Raw genomic sequence first — 14,906 nt, forward strand, 5'->3', positions numbered from 1 at the left:
GGGATAAATACAAATAATATTTGAACGTTTTCCAATAACAAGAATTGGAGATATATAACCAAACCTCCAGTTTAATTAAGAATCAAGTGGGTAGCAGAAATATTTTAACAAGACGAAGATCAATATGTCAGATAATTCCACTACTGAAAAAAGAAAGAGATCTAGAGCTGAGAGGGAAAATCGTGATGCTGATGAAGATATCACTGACGTATCCTCTGGTGAAGAGGAAATAATTGATTCATTAGGAGAGGATGAAGATATAGATTCAGAGGATGAATTTCAAGGTGAGAACCCTGCCGATAAAAGAAGACGTCTAGCTAAGCAATATTTAGAAAATTTAAAAGCAGAGGCCAATGAAATTGATACCGGCCTAGACAATCTGGAGGAAGGTATCTCTACTAAGGAAGTAGATGAATATAATAACTTTGACGCAGCTGATCTAGATAGGGATATCATTGCTGCAAGATTAAAGCAAGATGTAGCCGAGCAGAAGGGACGTATCTTCAGGTTTGTTGGTGATAAGCTGCTAATCTCTGAAGCTGCTATATCATTCACTAGAGTAGGTGATAAGAATTTAACCAGCATGAGTTGTCACCAATCTGAACTTAACAAATTTGATGCCGAAGTTGAGCAAAAGAAACTGAATGGGTCCACAAAGAAGATGGGGAAAATTTTCGCCTATACGGTCAGTAAGGACATGTGTTTAACAAAGTACGATATATCAGATTTTTCAAAAAGACCTCAGAAATTAAAGCATGCCAAAGGTGGTGTTAGATTTATCCCTAAATCTAATGTTGAAATCGAAAATACGACGGAAGGTCATTACGACGAAATTCTTACAGTTGCAGCATCTCCAGATGGGAAATATGTCGTAACTGGTGGTAGGGATAAGAAATTAATTGTATGGAGTACAGAATCCCTGGTACCAATTAAGGTTATACCAACAAAGGACCGTCGTGGTCAAATTATGTCGATGACATTTAGAAAGAACTCTGACCAATTGTACGTATCATGTGCTGATTATAAGATTAGAACTTACTCAATCAATCAATTTTCCCAATTAGAAATTTTATATGGTCATCAAGATGCTGTGGTCGATATCTCAGCACTTGGTATGGAGAGATGTGTGACGGTTGGTGCGCGTGATAGGACGGCTATGTTGTGGAAGATCCCAGATGAAACCAGACTAACGTTTAGAGGTGGGGAAGATTCTGAAAAGCTTTTGAGAAGGTGGATGAAGGCTAATGCAATTGAAAAAGAAAATGGTGAAATAGAATACCCAGATGAAAATGAAGCGCCAATCTTTCATACAGAAGGGAGTATCGATGTTGTTAGTATGATTGATGATTCTCACTTTATTACAGGTTCTGATAATGGTAACTTGTCTCTATGGTCGATTGCTAAGAAGAAACCTATACATATTGAAAGGGCTGCCCATGGTGTAATGGAAGGTCCAACCTTAGATACCATATCTGGTGAAGCAAAAGAAGATGTAAAAATAAGACAACTTCAGAATAGAAAATTAAAACATCCTTATTGGATTACTTCTATTTACGCAATTCCATATTCAAATACATTTATTTCTGGTTCCTGGAATGGTAGTCTGAAGGTTTGGTCATTAGAAGAAAACATGAGATCATTTAAATTAATTGGAGAATTGCCTAACTGTAAAGGTGTGGTAACAAAAATACAAATTGTCGAGAGCGGGAAACGTGATAAAGAAACGTTCCGCGTGTTAGCAAGTGTTGCCAAAGAACATAAACTAGGTAGATGGGTAAGAAAAGTTCCCGAGGCAAGGAATGGTATCTACTCTGCTACTATTCAACAAACTGGGTTTTGAATTGTTATTTTGTTAAATGGTACTGCATAATTTGTATAATATTTAACCCCATTTATATAAATTAATTCTAAATCAAACTCAACGAGGTATTTATTGTTGATAAATTCGTATCTAAGTGAGCCTTGAGAATAAAAATGGTGTGCTTCATCGATATTAGTATATTCAAACACAGTATCGTTAACCTGATTTTTGATAAAATTTTTATTCTTGTTTTTATATAATTAAAAACCTCATGAAGAATGTGATGGTAAAATTTAATATTAGACATATTCTATTTAACTGAACTAATTTTATTATATTACAAAATCAACTTATAGTCGTCTGGTCTTTTTATATCTTATATAAAATATATATAAAGTAAATTATGGAAACAATTATATTCATAAATGAAATATTGTTCCATTTATATATGTTGGATTATCTTTTTCGTGATTATAAACTCACTTGACAGTGGCGTAAGTAATCTATTATTAAGTTGTTGCGGGATGAACCTATCGTTAGATCATTGCGGGGCGAATCTATCAATAGATCATAACCTTGGTCATTATCCCTCTTATAATATATTACCGACACTACTTATATTAGCTATCTTCTCCTTCAGATAGGTTAAGCTAATGTTAGTCTTTTTAGTGCTGCCGTTATATTTTACAAACAACATAGCAATAGTAATTCAATATAACCGTCTGTTATATGATTGTCTTCTTCTGTTAGAGATCCCGATACAACAATTATGAATTAAATAGACTTCGTGGCCAAGCTGGTTAAGGCGTGCGACTGTTAATCGCAAGATCGTGAGTTCAATCCTCACCGAGGTCGATTTTTTGGAAATTTTTACGATGCAGTCATGTGATTTAGAATCTGAATAGATTACTATGACAAATATTCCCTTTTATTCTGTTACTTTTCTTTCGTTTTTTTGTATCGAAGTTGCTCAGAATGGAATTAATCATATGCATATCTATATATCATGCTAGTGGAATACGGATATACAACAAAACTATGATTAAATATTCAAACGAAACAAGGATTTTTGTATGATGCCTGAATTGTTATTTTCCATAGGTCTACTTTCTCGTATATAATTGTAAACATAGTTAAATGATGTAGTTTGATGGTTTAATGATTATGAGTATTAAAATTTTGAATATTTAAAAAATGTGATGAAAAGTCTCTATGTAATAAATAAATAAATAAATGTATCATTTATAGGATAATGTAAAAATATTCATGAAATAATGTAGTTCATTAACAGTTATTTCATTAATATTTCCATTTCCTTTTGACTAATCTTGAAATGCAAAGAATGATGCTTTTACATCTTGATTGTTAATGAGTATGATTTTTTTCTTTTCTTTTTGAAATGTTTGAATGCTGAATATGAGTACAATTATGCTTACCTCTTTTTATTGGTTCTAAGTTTAGGAAATTGAATTATCATGAGGTGGTTGCGGAGTTAGTTCAAGTTCATCTTGTGAAGTCCTCTTTTCGTTAGCATCACCGTTATCATTATTGTCATTAGATGAAGCAGAGGAAGGTAAATATGTGTCTGCAGTGACGTCACTGGTTGGAATGATGTGGTGGGATATTTTATTTTGAATATCATTTTTCGTATTAGTGATTATATCAGAGTCTGTTTCTTGATTATTATTATCTGATCCATGCATATTATCAGTGTCAACACCCCATTCATAATAATCTCTTCTGACTTCTACATAATCATAGGCGAATTCACCAATTTGATCCTCGTCCAGCCCATTTGCCTCGGCTTCTTCGCTGACTCTTAATTTCACAAATGGTATTATATCTAGAACGAAGCATATGATGGCAGTGACCACAGCACAGTAACACATTACAGCGGCAATATAAGCAATCTGTTTATAAATTTGTCTATAATTATGAGTTAACCAACCACCCCTATGTTCTGTGGTACCATCCATACCGATGACCCAGTCTGCGGCAAATAATGCATTAAACATCAGACCTACAATACCAGCAATACCGTGTTCTGCCAATAGATCCATGGAGTCATCGACATTCAGATAGTACTTGATCTTGGTTGCAAAATTACAAACGACACCTGCTACAATACCTTGAATTAATGATGCGTACAGAGTAATACATCCGCTGGAAGGTGTAGCTGCTACAAGACCACAAATTATACCGGAACAAAGACCCACTGTAGACCATTTTTTCTCAGTTCTATAATCTAATAAACACCATGTCATTCCACCTGTAACTGCACTAATATTAGTATTGAAGAAAGCGTAAGCAGATCTTAGATTTGGGCTCAAAGAGCTCGCAGAATTGAACAATAACCAACCAAACCATAATATCCCTGTACCTAAAGTAACCATTGAGACATTATGAGGCCTAAAATTGATTAATAATTTCTCTCTTCTTCTTCCTAAAAAGATGGAATAAACAAACCCAGCGACTGCACTAACAATCTCAAGGAATCCGCCTGCCCAATCTAGAACTCCCCATTGGTAAGCCCATCCACCTGGAGACCAAATCCAATAACAAATTGGACAATATACGACGGTGGCAAAAAGAAATAGAAATACCATATGTGGTAATAATCTACCTCTTTCTGCTGTGGCACCAGAGACAATACTTAAAGTGACGCACATAAACATCATTTGGAATCCTGCATATGCAATTTCGGGGTAAACGTCGGATTCATTAACTTTACCATATACGTTTCTAAAACCAAATGAGTTTAAATCTCCGATAAATTTATGATTTTTAGCAGTTTTAGAAAATGCTAGGGAGTAACCCCAAAAATACCATTGTAACATACCTACTAAAGTAGACATTAAAACTACCCAGATTAAAGCAAGGGCACTTTTTCTTCTAGCAAGACCAGAATATAAGAACCCCAACCCAGGGACCATGAAAAATATAAGGGCAGCACCAATAATCATAAATGCTACTGTAGCACCATCATATTCTTCATGCCATTGGTAGCCATTTTCACTACGAGTCATATGTTAATATTGTTTGTAATGTAATAGTAGAAAAAAGATAAATTCGAATTTTGATAATTAATCAAGATAAACCTTATAAGGATAAAGATATCGAAGTTTCTTTCTTTTGTTTTTGTCCTTTTGATGTAATAAAAAATACAGATAAATAAAATGAAAAGGATCTGTATCAAATTAAAATGAGGAAAGATAAAAGATAGAGGATTAGATAATTCTTATCGTTTTTATATGATAACGATAATAATTTTCAGCAAAACTGGAAGAGATAATGTATATATATCTCCAGATATTTGAATAATAATCGTTATTTTTGTTGTATTCACTTTCTTCTGTTAACAAAAAATTCTCAAAATAAAAAAGTAAAAAACACAATTACAATCAATAATAGATAGTAACTATTGTAATAAGTTTAAAGGAGAGGATAGCTAGATATAAGTAACTGAACAGTAAACAATAGCAAAAAAAAATAGATAAATATTTGTATGGAAAGAGGTTAGTGATGATATAAAAAGAAGAAGAGATAATCTATAGTTTTTTTTCTTTCTTTCTTTCTTTGTGTCCTCCTTCCTTTTTCTTTTCAATAATGCACAATGGATGACTTCAGCTATTGAAGATAACAGAGGTCAAAATACAATGATCAGATGTCAAAGGATATCAAATTTTCGAAGTGACAAAGAGTTTGCCCACTAACCTATTGATGATAAATTAATGATAATAATGTTGGTGTATTTTCAGTTTAACCAAAAAAATAAATAAACTAAGAAAGAGCTATTAGAACGAAACGTTACCTTATTAAGCCCTTTTAATTTTAAACTTCAGTATTGTACTAGTCTATTATTATTTATTATATATATATATAAATTTATTATGGGGGGCTTTACAGTTGAAAAAAAAATGATTTATTGTAAATATTTCAGGCTTGAGAGAAAATCAAGATAAATGAGTCCCATATACACCCATTCACCCACTCATTAATATTATCTTGCCGTTTCTATGAAAAAAGAAGAATGCAAATTTGCGAATAAAATGAGGAAGACTAGCTCCGCATACTTCAAGAAAAAGAAAGTCGTGGGAGGGAACAATTTGCGCGCACAATATAATAACGAGATTCTCTCTGTCTTTAAAAGAAAAAGGGAAGTTTTACGAAATTACAAAAAAAAATCTCATCGCGCAAATTTTGTTCCGCTTATTTCACCAACGAAATGGAAAAACATTTTTATTTTGACAACGCAAATTTGTGCAATTATTTTCGGTTTCTTTCTTTAAGCTGATAGAAGAAAACGGGAAGCAATTTTATTAAACAATCTGACTCAACCCCAGTGTTTGTTTGTTTGTTTATTTTACTTTTCCACCGTAGAAGTGACGGCTATATTAATAGTTTTGCGCACAAATTTGCGAAATGACAAAATATCATATTGTTTATTGCACAATAACGTGAGGGTGGATAAAATATTTAAATATATTGATGTGAACACTACTACTGCAATTTAACGTATAAGAAATATGTGCGCGCGCATCATTTCGTACAAGAAATTGAAAACTGATAAGAGATTCGATAAGATAACGTCCTCTATTTTTATTGGCTGATTCCAAAAGGGTCAAACTTGGAACTTGCCTTTGTCCGTCTCACTGATAAAAAAAAATAGATCACAAGATTCTTCACTGCATACATTTATAATTATTGCAAGCAGTAGAACAACGCAACTTCATTATAATCGGAGACAGAAACAACACGTAAATATATATTGGCAGATTCATTCACGTTTATCTGTCACGTTAGTTTAGTTGTAAACTTTTCATTGAATGATGTAGTATTAGTTATCCCCAATTGGTGGAATTGAAATATTCATAGTTGTATATATATAGCGCGTGAAGGCAATGACAGAAGTTAGATAGATGGTTTAACGTTTCATTTTTTTAATATTTTTTTATCTTGAACCAATCAGTGTGAAGTTGGAGCATTTTTGCGTGGGGGTGGGGGCCATCGATAGTGTGAAATTTTATTAAGTTTGAGAGAGCCCTCTATCACTCATTACCATCAACGTCATAGTAACGGGGCTGAACCATTTGTTCTTTTGTATATTTGCTATGGGGTTTCCAGCCGGTTACTTCCCTGAATCCTAAATTTATCTATTTCAACGTAAATATATCTTGTGATAATAAATATTATTCATAATCCAGTAACATTGGTTTAATTATCCTATAATGCGATCCAGTATTACGTCAACGAAAAATTATCATTACTTTTTTTTTTGTTTACTTGGATTTACAGAAGTTTAAGTTTTTGGGATCAGAAACAAACTTCAATAATTAAGTTAATCTCGTTTTGAAATAGATTGTAATAACATTAAAATATCTTAATTGTATTATTAAATAATCATAAAAGATAAACTCTATATATTAATATTCTATTGTTTCACTTGCGAAACTCATTTACAAATTTACGTTTTTCCACAATTCCTAATGACTTAGATACTAATTTATACTTATCGCCATCGTTGAGAGATTCACGAACACCATCTAGAGCTTCCATTTCGTTAATTAACGAATGTGCCTCATGAACTTTCACTTTGGCAAGACATTTATGTTTTAGTATTAAGGACCATAATAAACGCCAACTTGAACCACCCAATGGTGTTACTAAGGAATTGTTCACTTTGATAGTCACAGGGATCACCTCAGTACAGATAGAATCATCAAATATTAACTCTAATGAAGCTTTGCCTATTTCGAAAGGTAAAATAGATTTACCATTGGAACAAGTTCCTTCAGCAAAGAGACACCATGTATATCTTGCCCAATCTTTGTTTGAAATTTCCTTGATTTGAGTACCATATTGAGTAACATCTAAGGATTGCCCACTCATTGTAAAATTAACGAATTGCAAGAATGTCAACTCATAGAGATCATTAGACTCAGATGGAATCAAATATTTAATACTGCGATTATCTTGAGCCACATATTGTAATACAACAGCAGTTAAAACAGATGAATAATTGACCACATAAAGGTACCCCTTTTGCAAATGGTACCTTTGTGGATCTTTACTCAATTGGCTTCTCTTGATACCATTAACTTGGTAATCGATCTTAATTCGACCTGAGGTAAAGCCTGTAAGGAATAACAGTCGTAAATTAATAAATGGTGATAATACAAGTAATGGGACAAGTAAAATACATCTGGTTAAGTAGATAATGCTAAATATGATGTTTGTAATGATCGATTTATTGAAAAAAATTGCCTCTTTTTGAGTAGTAGGTGGCTGGAAAGGTGCTATCCCAGTACCTTTATCTCTCCAGTTTGTAAACTTCTCCATTGTTCAAAACTATTTTAAAAGTAGCTCTATATCAACCTTTAACAATCCTAAAAAAATTCACCACTACCTATGTTGTTTGGAGTGGGTTCCACTTGTATCCATTGTTTTCTACCAAGGTTCCCAAGTTTCTATTTTCGTTTATTGATGGTACATGATATAATAAAATATATGGCGCGCTGTCATTAACTTCGCGACTCATAGTAACAATCCAAAATTTTTCACTTCCCCCATAAACTATTTAATGTTTACGTTATTTATTGATTATATAACAGATATATTTTCATTCAGGATTAAATATTCCTTAAGAATTACAACAACTGAAGTTATTTGTTGTTACAAATAAGTTTAGTTGTATTGAATATATCTATCTCAGGCAAGCTTTTTGAAAAACAAATTATTAGAACTACGATATGTCATACGAAGATGTCTTACATCGTGGTGACGATTTTTTGAACCAATACCCTCGAAGAAGTAAAGCATGGAGATTTTTCTCATATAGTACATCAGTCTTCGTGATAGGGGTCTCAAAGTTAATTATCAAGACTTTCTACTCCGTGAAGCTTAATAATTATGAAAATTTGACGTTGGCTAGGCAAAGGTCTCAAAGAGAAAATAGGGGATTAATGACTGTAATGAACCACATGTCTACAGTCGACGACCCATTTATTTGGGCTACTCTACCAATGTCCATTTATACTTCATTAAGTAATATGAGATGGTGCCTGGGAGCTCACAACATATGCTTTGCAGGTAGAATTAAATCCATGTTCTTCTCTGCTGGTCAGGTGCTATCTACAGAGAGATTTGGTGCTGGTCCATTCCAAGGTGCTATCGATGCATCTATTAGATTACTAAGTGCCGATGATACAATTCCTTATGCTCAGACAAGCAACTCAAATGGTACCGTACGTAAATATTTACCACCAATAATAAGAGAGAAACCCTCTTGGGTTCATGTTTACCCTGAAGGGTTTGTATTACAATTGCATCCGCCATTTCAAAACTCAATGAGATACTTTAAATGGGGGATTACTAGAATGATCCTTGAGGCGACTAGACCACCTATTGTTTTACCTATTTTTACTACCGGTTTTGAAAATATTTTACCAGAAGATGATTCCAAATCGGGATTCAAACAATTCGTTCATAGTATTGGTACGAAGATTAACGTTTCCTTTGGGAAACCGTTAGACGACACTTTAGTTAATAATTATAGAGAAGAATGGAATAATTTAGTCGATAAGTATAGAAAACCTGGAGAAACAGATTTAAACGATGAACTCAAGTTTGGTTCAGAAGCCCAAGACCTCAGAAGTAGACTTGCCAGCGAATTAAGATCTGCTGTGTCAAATATTCGTTCTGAACAACCTGATTTGCCAAAGGAAGACCCTAGATTCAAAAACCCCTCATGGTGGAAACGTTATACACAGACCGAAGGCCAATCAGACCCAGATGTTAGATTTATTGGACAAAACTGGGCTATTAGAAGATTACAAAAATTCCTAAATATTGGACCAACTGAAAAAGTTGAAAAAACAAGTGCCATTCCAAATAATGAAAAAGAGCAAGAAAATAATACAACTTTAGAACCAAAATCCAAATCCGATTTCAATAAAAAGAATAACTGAAGAACAGCAAGATTGTTTAGAAAAGACTGTAGTTTATCATGACGCAATTATCATGAAAAAATTAATTCATAAATATTGTAAATACATCCTTTGATGCTTTAATGAATTGTTATTTTTAAAAAAGAATCACAAACTTATTATGAAAATATTATTATAAAATAAATCTAATATTTAAGTATTTTTCTGCATTTTAGTGCTATTAACCTTCGAAGCGAATCTCAGAGAGTTCAACGTTTCGTTGACATGGTTAGACGCAGATGAAATGTTCACAAACATTAGAGTCTTCGAGTTACCCGTTAACGAATTTTGTAGTAAATATGTTAGTTTGGAATTTCTAAATGGAATGTGTCTCTTATTAACAGAGCTATCATTTAGAGCATGAATAACATCACCAAGACAACTTAAGGATTTGTTAATATGCTGTGTCTCTCTTAATCTCTCACCATCAACATGTGCAACATTGATCCTTTCCGAACCTGCTAAATCAATCAAATTCAATGTACCCTCGGACCGTTCCCCTGTGTTTGAGTTTTCACCTGCTAAATGAACAATAAATATACTATGGGAACGGGAGGAATGTTCATTCGATTTTGTACTGGCGGTACTTCTTAATTTACTTGCTTTCTTAAGTACTGAGTTTACTGTAGTCTCACAATCCAGTTCACAAGTTGTGATATTTGTAATAGTAGTTCTATGCGTTTCCATATTATGTCTAATGTCATGTTTAGTTTGTTCTGTGTCATCACTGGAATCAACATTACGTAATAAATCAACAATATTGTCATTATAAATTTCAATAAATTGACAAGTAATCGAATACTTCCAACCTCTTTCTTTTAGACTTTCGGTCCAATCAAAAATATGAACAATTGTCAGAGGTATTATCCCATCCTGTGGGTTCAACATTGTATACGTTTTACCAGAACCCGTTTGACCATAAGCAAATATACAAACATTATAACCATCTAAGGCACTTTGAACCAATTGTCCGACTTCATTAAACACATCACTATTGCTATCTTTAGTATTGAAAATTTTATCAAATTTGAAATGGAAAGTTTGAGGTGTAGTTGAATTGGTGTGAACATTATGTTTTGTTACATCAATCTCTTGAGTACCATTGGTGTCGTCAAAATATGCAACTTTGAGATGATTAGTATCTTGGCTTTCTCTATGAAGGACCGGTCTTATCCTACAATAGACTCTGATATTGCCTCTCAATTCTTGTAATTTATTATGAAGGGTTCTCCTAATCGTTTCCTCTTTTATCAATTCATTATTTACCAAAACTAACTTATTCTTAATGTCATCAATTTTTTTAACCAAACCTTTGGATGAATTCTTAGCTTGTTCGATCTGGTCTGTCTTTTCAGCTATCTTACTAACAAGATCCTTTGTTTCACAACTTCGTTCTTGCAAAATCTTTTGAAGCTCTTCATATTTTGATTTTGCATCATTTAATCGCGTAGTTAAGACATTGATTTTGGGGTATATATCACTCTGTAAGTCCTGTTCAAAATTTTCTATATCTTGCGTCATCTTTGTTCTTTTATCAAGTTCTTCTGTCCATGATTGTTGGTATTTTTCTAACCATTCCTCTCTTAAGTATAGATATTTATTGTCTAGTTCTTGTTTGAGGTCTGCCAATATGGAATCATTCATTAGTATTTTATTCCTTTTCCCTTCCACTTCATTTAAAAGATCTGATCGCCTCCTTTCAAATTCTTTAATCCTATCTTGTTTAAGTTTTTCAATTTTCATATCATATTCATTTCTCAATTTATTCAATTCGCTCTGATTCTTAGCCTCGAGTTCCTTCAAATGTAAAGTGTGACCCCTCTCCAAGATTTGTTTCTTTTCAATGTTATTGTTCTCGCACCTCTTTAACTCATTTTGTTTCAGTTTTAATTCATTCTCGATTTTCCTTTTCTCTGCTACTATTTTATCCCATTTGATTTGAATCTCCTGTTGCTCTAATTTATAAGTTTCATATTCATCATTTCTAGCATCCAGGATAGATTTCTTCTTATATAATGTCTCTTGTAACTCATTTAATTCCAATACATTGCTTTTGTAAAATTTAGTTAAATTGGCTGAATTATTATTATTATTATTATTATTATTGTTCTGATCATTTTGTGGAACTCGTGAATGAATAGTACTTCTTTTCTCAGCTAGAAAATTTAAATTTGAATACAGCTTCGAAGGTGGAGAACTAGTATAGCGCCGTTTCTGCTGCGTATTACTTGGTATCAATAGTTTAGTATTTCCAGTTGGTGATGGGATTAAACTTGGCTCCCTCGAGACGCGTAACGGAGTTGTTGGCATATCACTCATCGTTCCTGAAGCTTTCTTTGGTCAAATAAATTCCAAAATTAAAATTAAATTTGGATTAAAAAGGTATTTGCAACACCTCCCTCAGTTTAAATAAAGGTTCAAATTTTAAATATAACCAATCCCTTCAAATTCGATGAGTCTATTGATCTGTTTCATCTTTGTTTACAATTCGCAATTAACTGTTTACTTATTTTTCAGAATATTTTGAGCATGGCTGGGTAACATAAATTGGTGAACTTCAAAATTTTTTCCATCTTCAAAATTGTTGCGATGAGATTGATGAAATTTTTCAAGATTGTTAACAAATGTACATGGGTGAGATAGAGGCAAACAAATCTCATACATAATGATCAAAACGTGATTTAAAAATAATAGAATAGTTTCAAGGTTATAGTGTCTTCTTATTTTTTAACATATTTCCATACAAACTAACTGAAACTGGATATCAAAATGAGCTCCAAAGGTAAAGTTACAGTAGGTGATAAGAAGAGAAGTAGAGCTTCGGCAAGTGCTCCGAAGGAGAAAGCTGCTAAACATAATAGTAAAGTTGAGTCTACCAGTGCTCAAGAAAGCGGATCTGAACTTTCAGATGATGAGATCGAAGGGGCCAGTGCTGATGAAGCGGAAGTTGATGCTGAAGATGAAGAAGAGAAGGATATTGAAGAGTCCGATGATGAATTCCCAAGAAAGAAAAAATCCAAGAATAGTAAACATGATGATGGTTCCAATGATTTCTCTAGTGCAATGTCTGCAATTTTATCGTCTCATTTAAAGGCTTATGATAGAAAGGATCCTATTATGGCTAGAAATAAGAAAGTCCTGAAAGAAAATGAATCGTCAAAACTTGAGTATAAAGCAAAGAAGGCTCTGGTAGCGGAAAAGAAGAAATTGTTAACCAAGACAAGAAAGACAGAGATTATTCCTATTGCATCTGATGAGTACCATACTGGTGACGAAATTAGAGAAATTATTGCAAAGGAAACTAGATTAAGAAAGATTGCCCAAAAGGGTGTAGTAAAGCTATTTAATGCTATTCTGTCAACTCAAGTAAGAACCAATAAAGAAGTTGAGGATAACATGGGAGATATTAGAAACAAAAACGAAAGAAGAGAATTAATTACTGAAGTGTCAAAGGAAAAGTTCCTTGACTTAGTTAAAGCTGCGGGTGATGAAGAGTAGTATTTTTTACCTTTTCACACACAATTCGAATTCGTAATGCATCTAACATATATCCATATTATAGTCTCATTTATATATATACATATATAATCACAAATGTAAATTAGTTAAATTCATACAGTCATGATAACCCCTTTTTGATTGCATTTTTTTGATTTAATTCTTGAATTATTGACGTTTTATATGTATTTATGTATAAAGATGCAGTTTTTACATAAACTGCTGAGGTTTAAAAAGAAGAAAAAACAGCAGCTCATAGAGTTACAGAATACATAACAAATGGTTCATACTCAGTATCTACCAGGGATGCATATTGGTGTAAGTTAGAATCATCCTTATTAATCTTACCATTCTTATCCATCGCAAATGCATTACCTCCTAGGAAACCAAAAGCTGCTATCAATTCAGTTTTACATTTATTTAACATCTTTGGTGGCACGGCTATAATTTTTGTATTGAAATGAGGTGGTAAACCGTAACGTAAGACAGATTCAACGTAAACACGTAAAGTCTTGATGTGGAACCAGTTCATAAATACATCGACATAAGCAGCCTTAGCTAACCTCACCAATTGTAAACGTAGGGAGTGTTCTAAACTTGCTGCAGAATCATGTTCTTTCTTTAGTTCATCGATTAATTCTTCTGAGTAATTGAATTCACGTGGAACGAATTTTTGTTCTCTAGCAGCAGAGATAAATTCTTGTAAGTTCTTCTTGAAAAGGTGAACATTGTATAGAATATACTCAGAGTCTTGCGATAACACAGAAGCTGATCCTGGAACAACGTTCTTAGCTAAAGTTTCATAGGATTCTTCGAATTTACCCTTCAAAACCTTTGGCACAGCAACTAGAATTGTTGTTAGATGTTCAGAATGTAGTACAAAATTTTCTGGCTTTACTATGTCGTGAAGAGAACGAACAGATAAATCTCCTGTTTGCTTTCTTTCTGCGGCGGCTAAGTTAGTCTTAGCATTATTATAATTTGTATATGTTGCTCTGACATCGGCATCCAATTGAGAGGATTCCCCTGAGATCAAACTTATCAACTCCTTAATATCTTTGTCTAGTTTAAATTTTCTTGTTTGCCAATGGAAATTTTCTAAATATTCTGGCACAGGAACGTTATTGATTGGAATGGTCTTGTATTCGTTAGTGTTGGCTTCATTCAATCCTGACAATATCTCTATAATCTTACCAATAGAAGCACCAACTTGGTTATCTATTTTATTTAGTTCTTCGGATTCAACAATCAAAGTATCTAAAGAACCAATCTTGAATTCTGGAACTTCGAATTTTGAGACGAAGGCTCTACCGCCCAATAATTGTTGTTGCAACCATGTGTCGGTATTTAAACCTGATGCACTTATAGGCTTAGCGCTGGATGGAACTGAGAATAACACAAACTCATTAGCAGTATATAATGTGGTAGCCATGATAAACACACGTTAGTTACTTACCCTTTTCAAAGTGATTCTAATATAATGGAATTAATGAAACCTTTTTTCTTTTAATTGCTACTGACAGCCATTTTTATGTATATATACAGCCAAAGAGTAATCAATGGCTGTAAATTGCAACAACTTCACTTTTTTTTTTGTTGCCCGAACCGTAGTATCTAAATGG

General features: G+C 33.1%; 7 protein-coding genes and 1 non-coding gene across 8 annotated transcripts; 4 read left to right on the forward strand and 4 right to left on the reverse strand.

Moving 5' to 3' along the window:
• Window positions 1–124: 124 nt before the first annotated feature.
• RRP9 (Rrp9p) lies at window positions 125–1,840 on the forward strand (the record flags this gene model as incomplete). Its single annotated transcript, XM_041551987.1, has 1 exon — window positions 125–1,840. One exon carries the CDS (start codon window positions 125–127, stop codon window positions 1,838–1,840), a length of 1,716 nt encoding a protein of 571 aa, XP_041407921.1.
• Window positions 1,841–2,582: 742 nt separating this feature from the next.
• On the forward strand, window positions 2,583–2,656 carry KABA2_08S02728. Its single transcript has one exon. It is a non-coding gene; the product is annotated as a tRNA-Asn (tRNA).
• Window positions 2,657–3,258: 602 nt separating this feature from the next.
• Window positions 3,259–4,827, reverse strand: MEP3 (ammonium permease MEP3; the record flags this gene model as incomplete). The annotated part of the gene is made up of 1 exon (XM_041551988.1): window positions 3,259–4,827. One exon carries the CDS (start codon window positions 4,825–4,827, stop codon window positions 3,259–3,261), a length of 1,569 nt encoding a protein of 522 aa, XP_041407922.1.
• A 2,413-nt stretch (window positions 4,828–7,240) lies between these two features.
• LOA1 (lysophosphatidic acid acyltransferase LOA1) lies at window positions 7,241–8,140 on the reverse strand (the record flags this gene model as incomplete). Its single annotated transcript, XM_041551989.1, has 1 exon — window positions 7,241–8,140. One exon carries the CDS (start codon window positions 8,138–8,140, stop codon window positions 7,241–7,243), a length of 900 nt encoding a protein of 299 aa, XP_041407923.1.
• Window positions 8,141–8,550: 410 nt separating this feature from the next.
• TAZ1 (lysophosphatidylcholine acyltransferase) lies at window positions 8,551–9,768 on the forward strand (the record flags this gene model as incomplete). Its single annotated transcript, XM_041551990.1, has 1 exon — window positions 8,551–9,768. One exon carries the CDS (start codon window positions 8,551–8,553, stop codon window positions 9,766–9,768), a length of 1,218 nt encoding a protein of 405 aa, XP_041407924.1.
• A 171-nt stretch (window positions 9,769–9,939) lies between these two features.
• On the reverse strand, window positions 9,940–12,105 carry KAR3 (Kar3p; the record flags this gene model as incomplete). The annotated part of the gene is made up of 1 exon (XM_041551991.1): window positions 9,940–12,105. The coding sequence occupies one exon, from the start codon at window positions 12,103–12,105 to the stop codon at window positions 9,940–9,942; it is 2,166 nt and encodes a 721-aa protein (XP_041407925.1).
• A 450-nt stretch (window positions 12,106–12,555) lies between these two features.
• Window positions 12,556–13,284, forward strand: RRP15 (Rrp15p; the record flags this gene model as incomplete). The annotated part of the gene is made up of 1 exon (XM_041551992.1): window positions 12,556–13,284. One exon carries the CDS (start codon window positions 12,556–12,558, stop codon window positions 13,282–13,284), a length of 729 nt encoding a protein of 242 aa, XP_041407926.1.
• A 253-nt stretch (window positions 13,285–13,537) lies between these two features.
• VMA5 (H(+)-transporting V1 sector ATPase subunit C) lies at window positions 13,538–14,716 on the reverse strand (the record flags this gene model as incomplete). Its single annotated transcript, XM_041551993.1, has 1 exon — window positions 13,538–14,716. The coding sequence occupies one exon, from the start codon at window positions 14,714–14,716 to the stop codon at window positions 13,538–13,540; it is 1,179 nt and encodes a 392-aa protein (XP_041407927.1).
• Window positions 14,717–14,906: the final 190 nt, after the last annotated feature.

Source organism: Maudiozyma barnettii (assembly GCF_903064755.1).
Source record: "Maudiozyma barnettii strain CLIB 1767 genome assembly, contig: KABA2_08, whole genome shotgun sequence".
Lineage (NCBI taxonomy): Eukaryota > Fungi > Ascomycota > Saccharomycetes > Saccharomycetales > Saccharomycetaceae > Maudiozyma > Maudiozyma barnettii.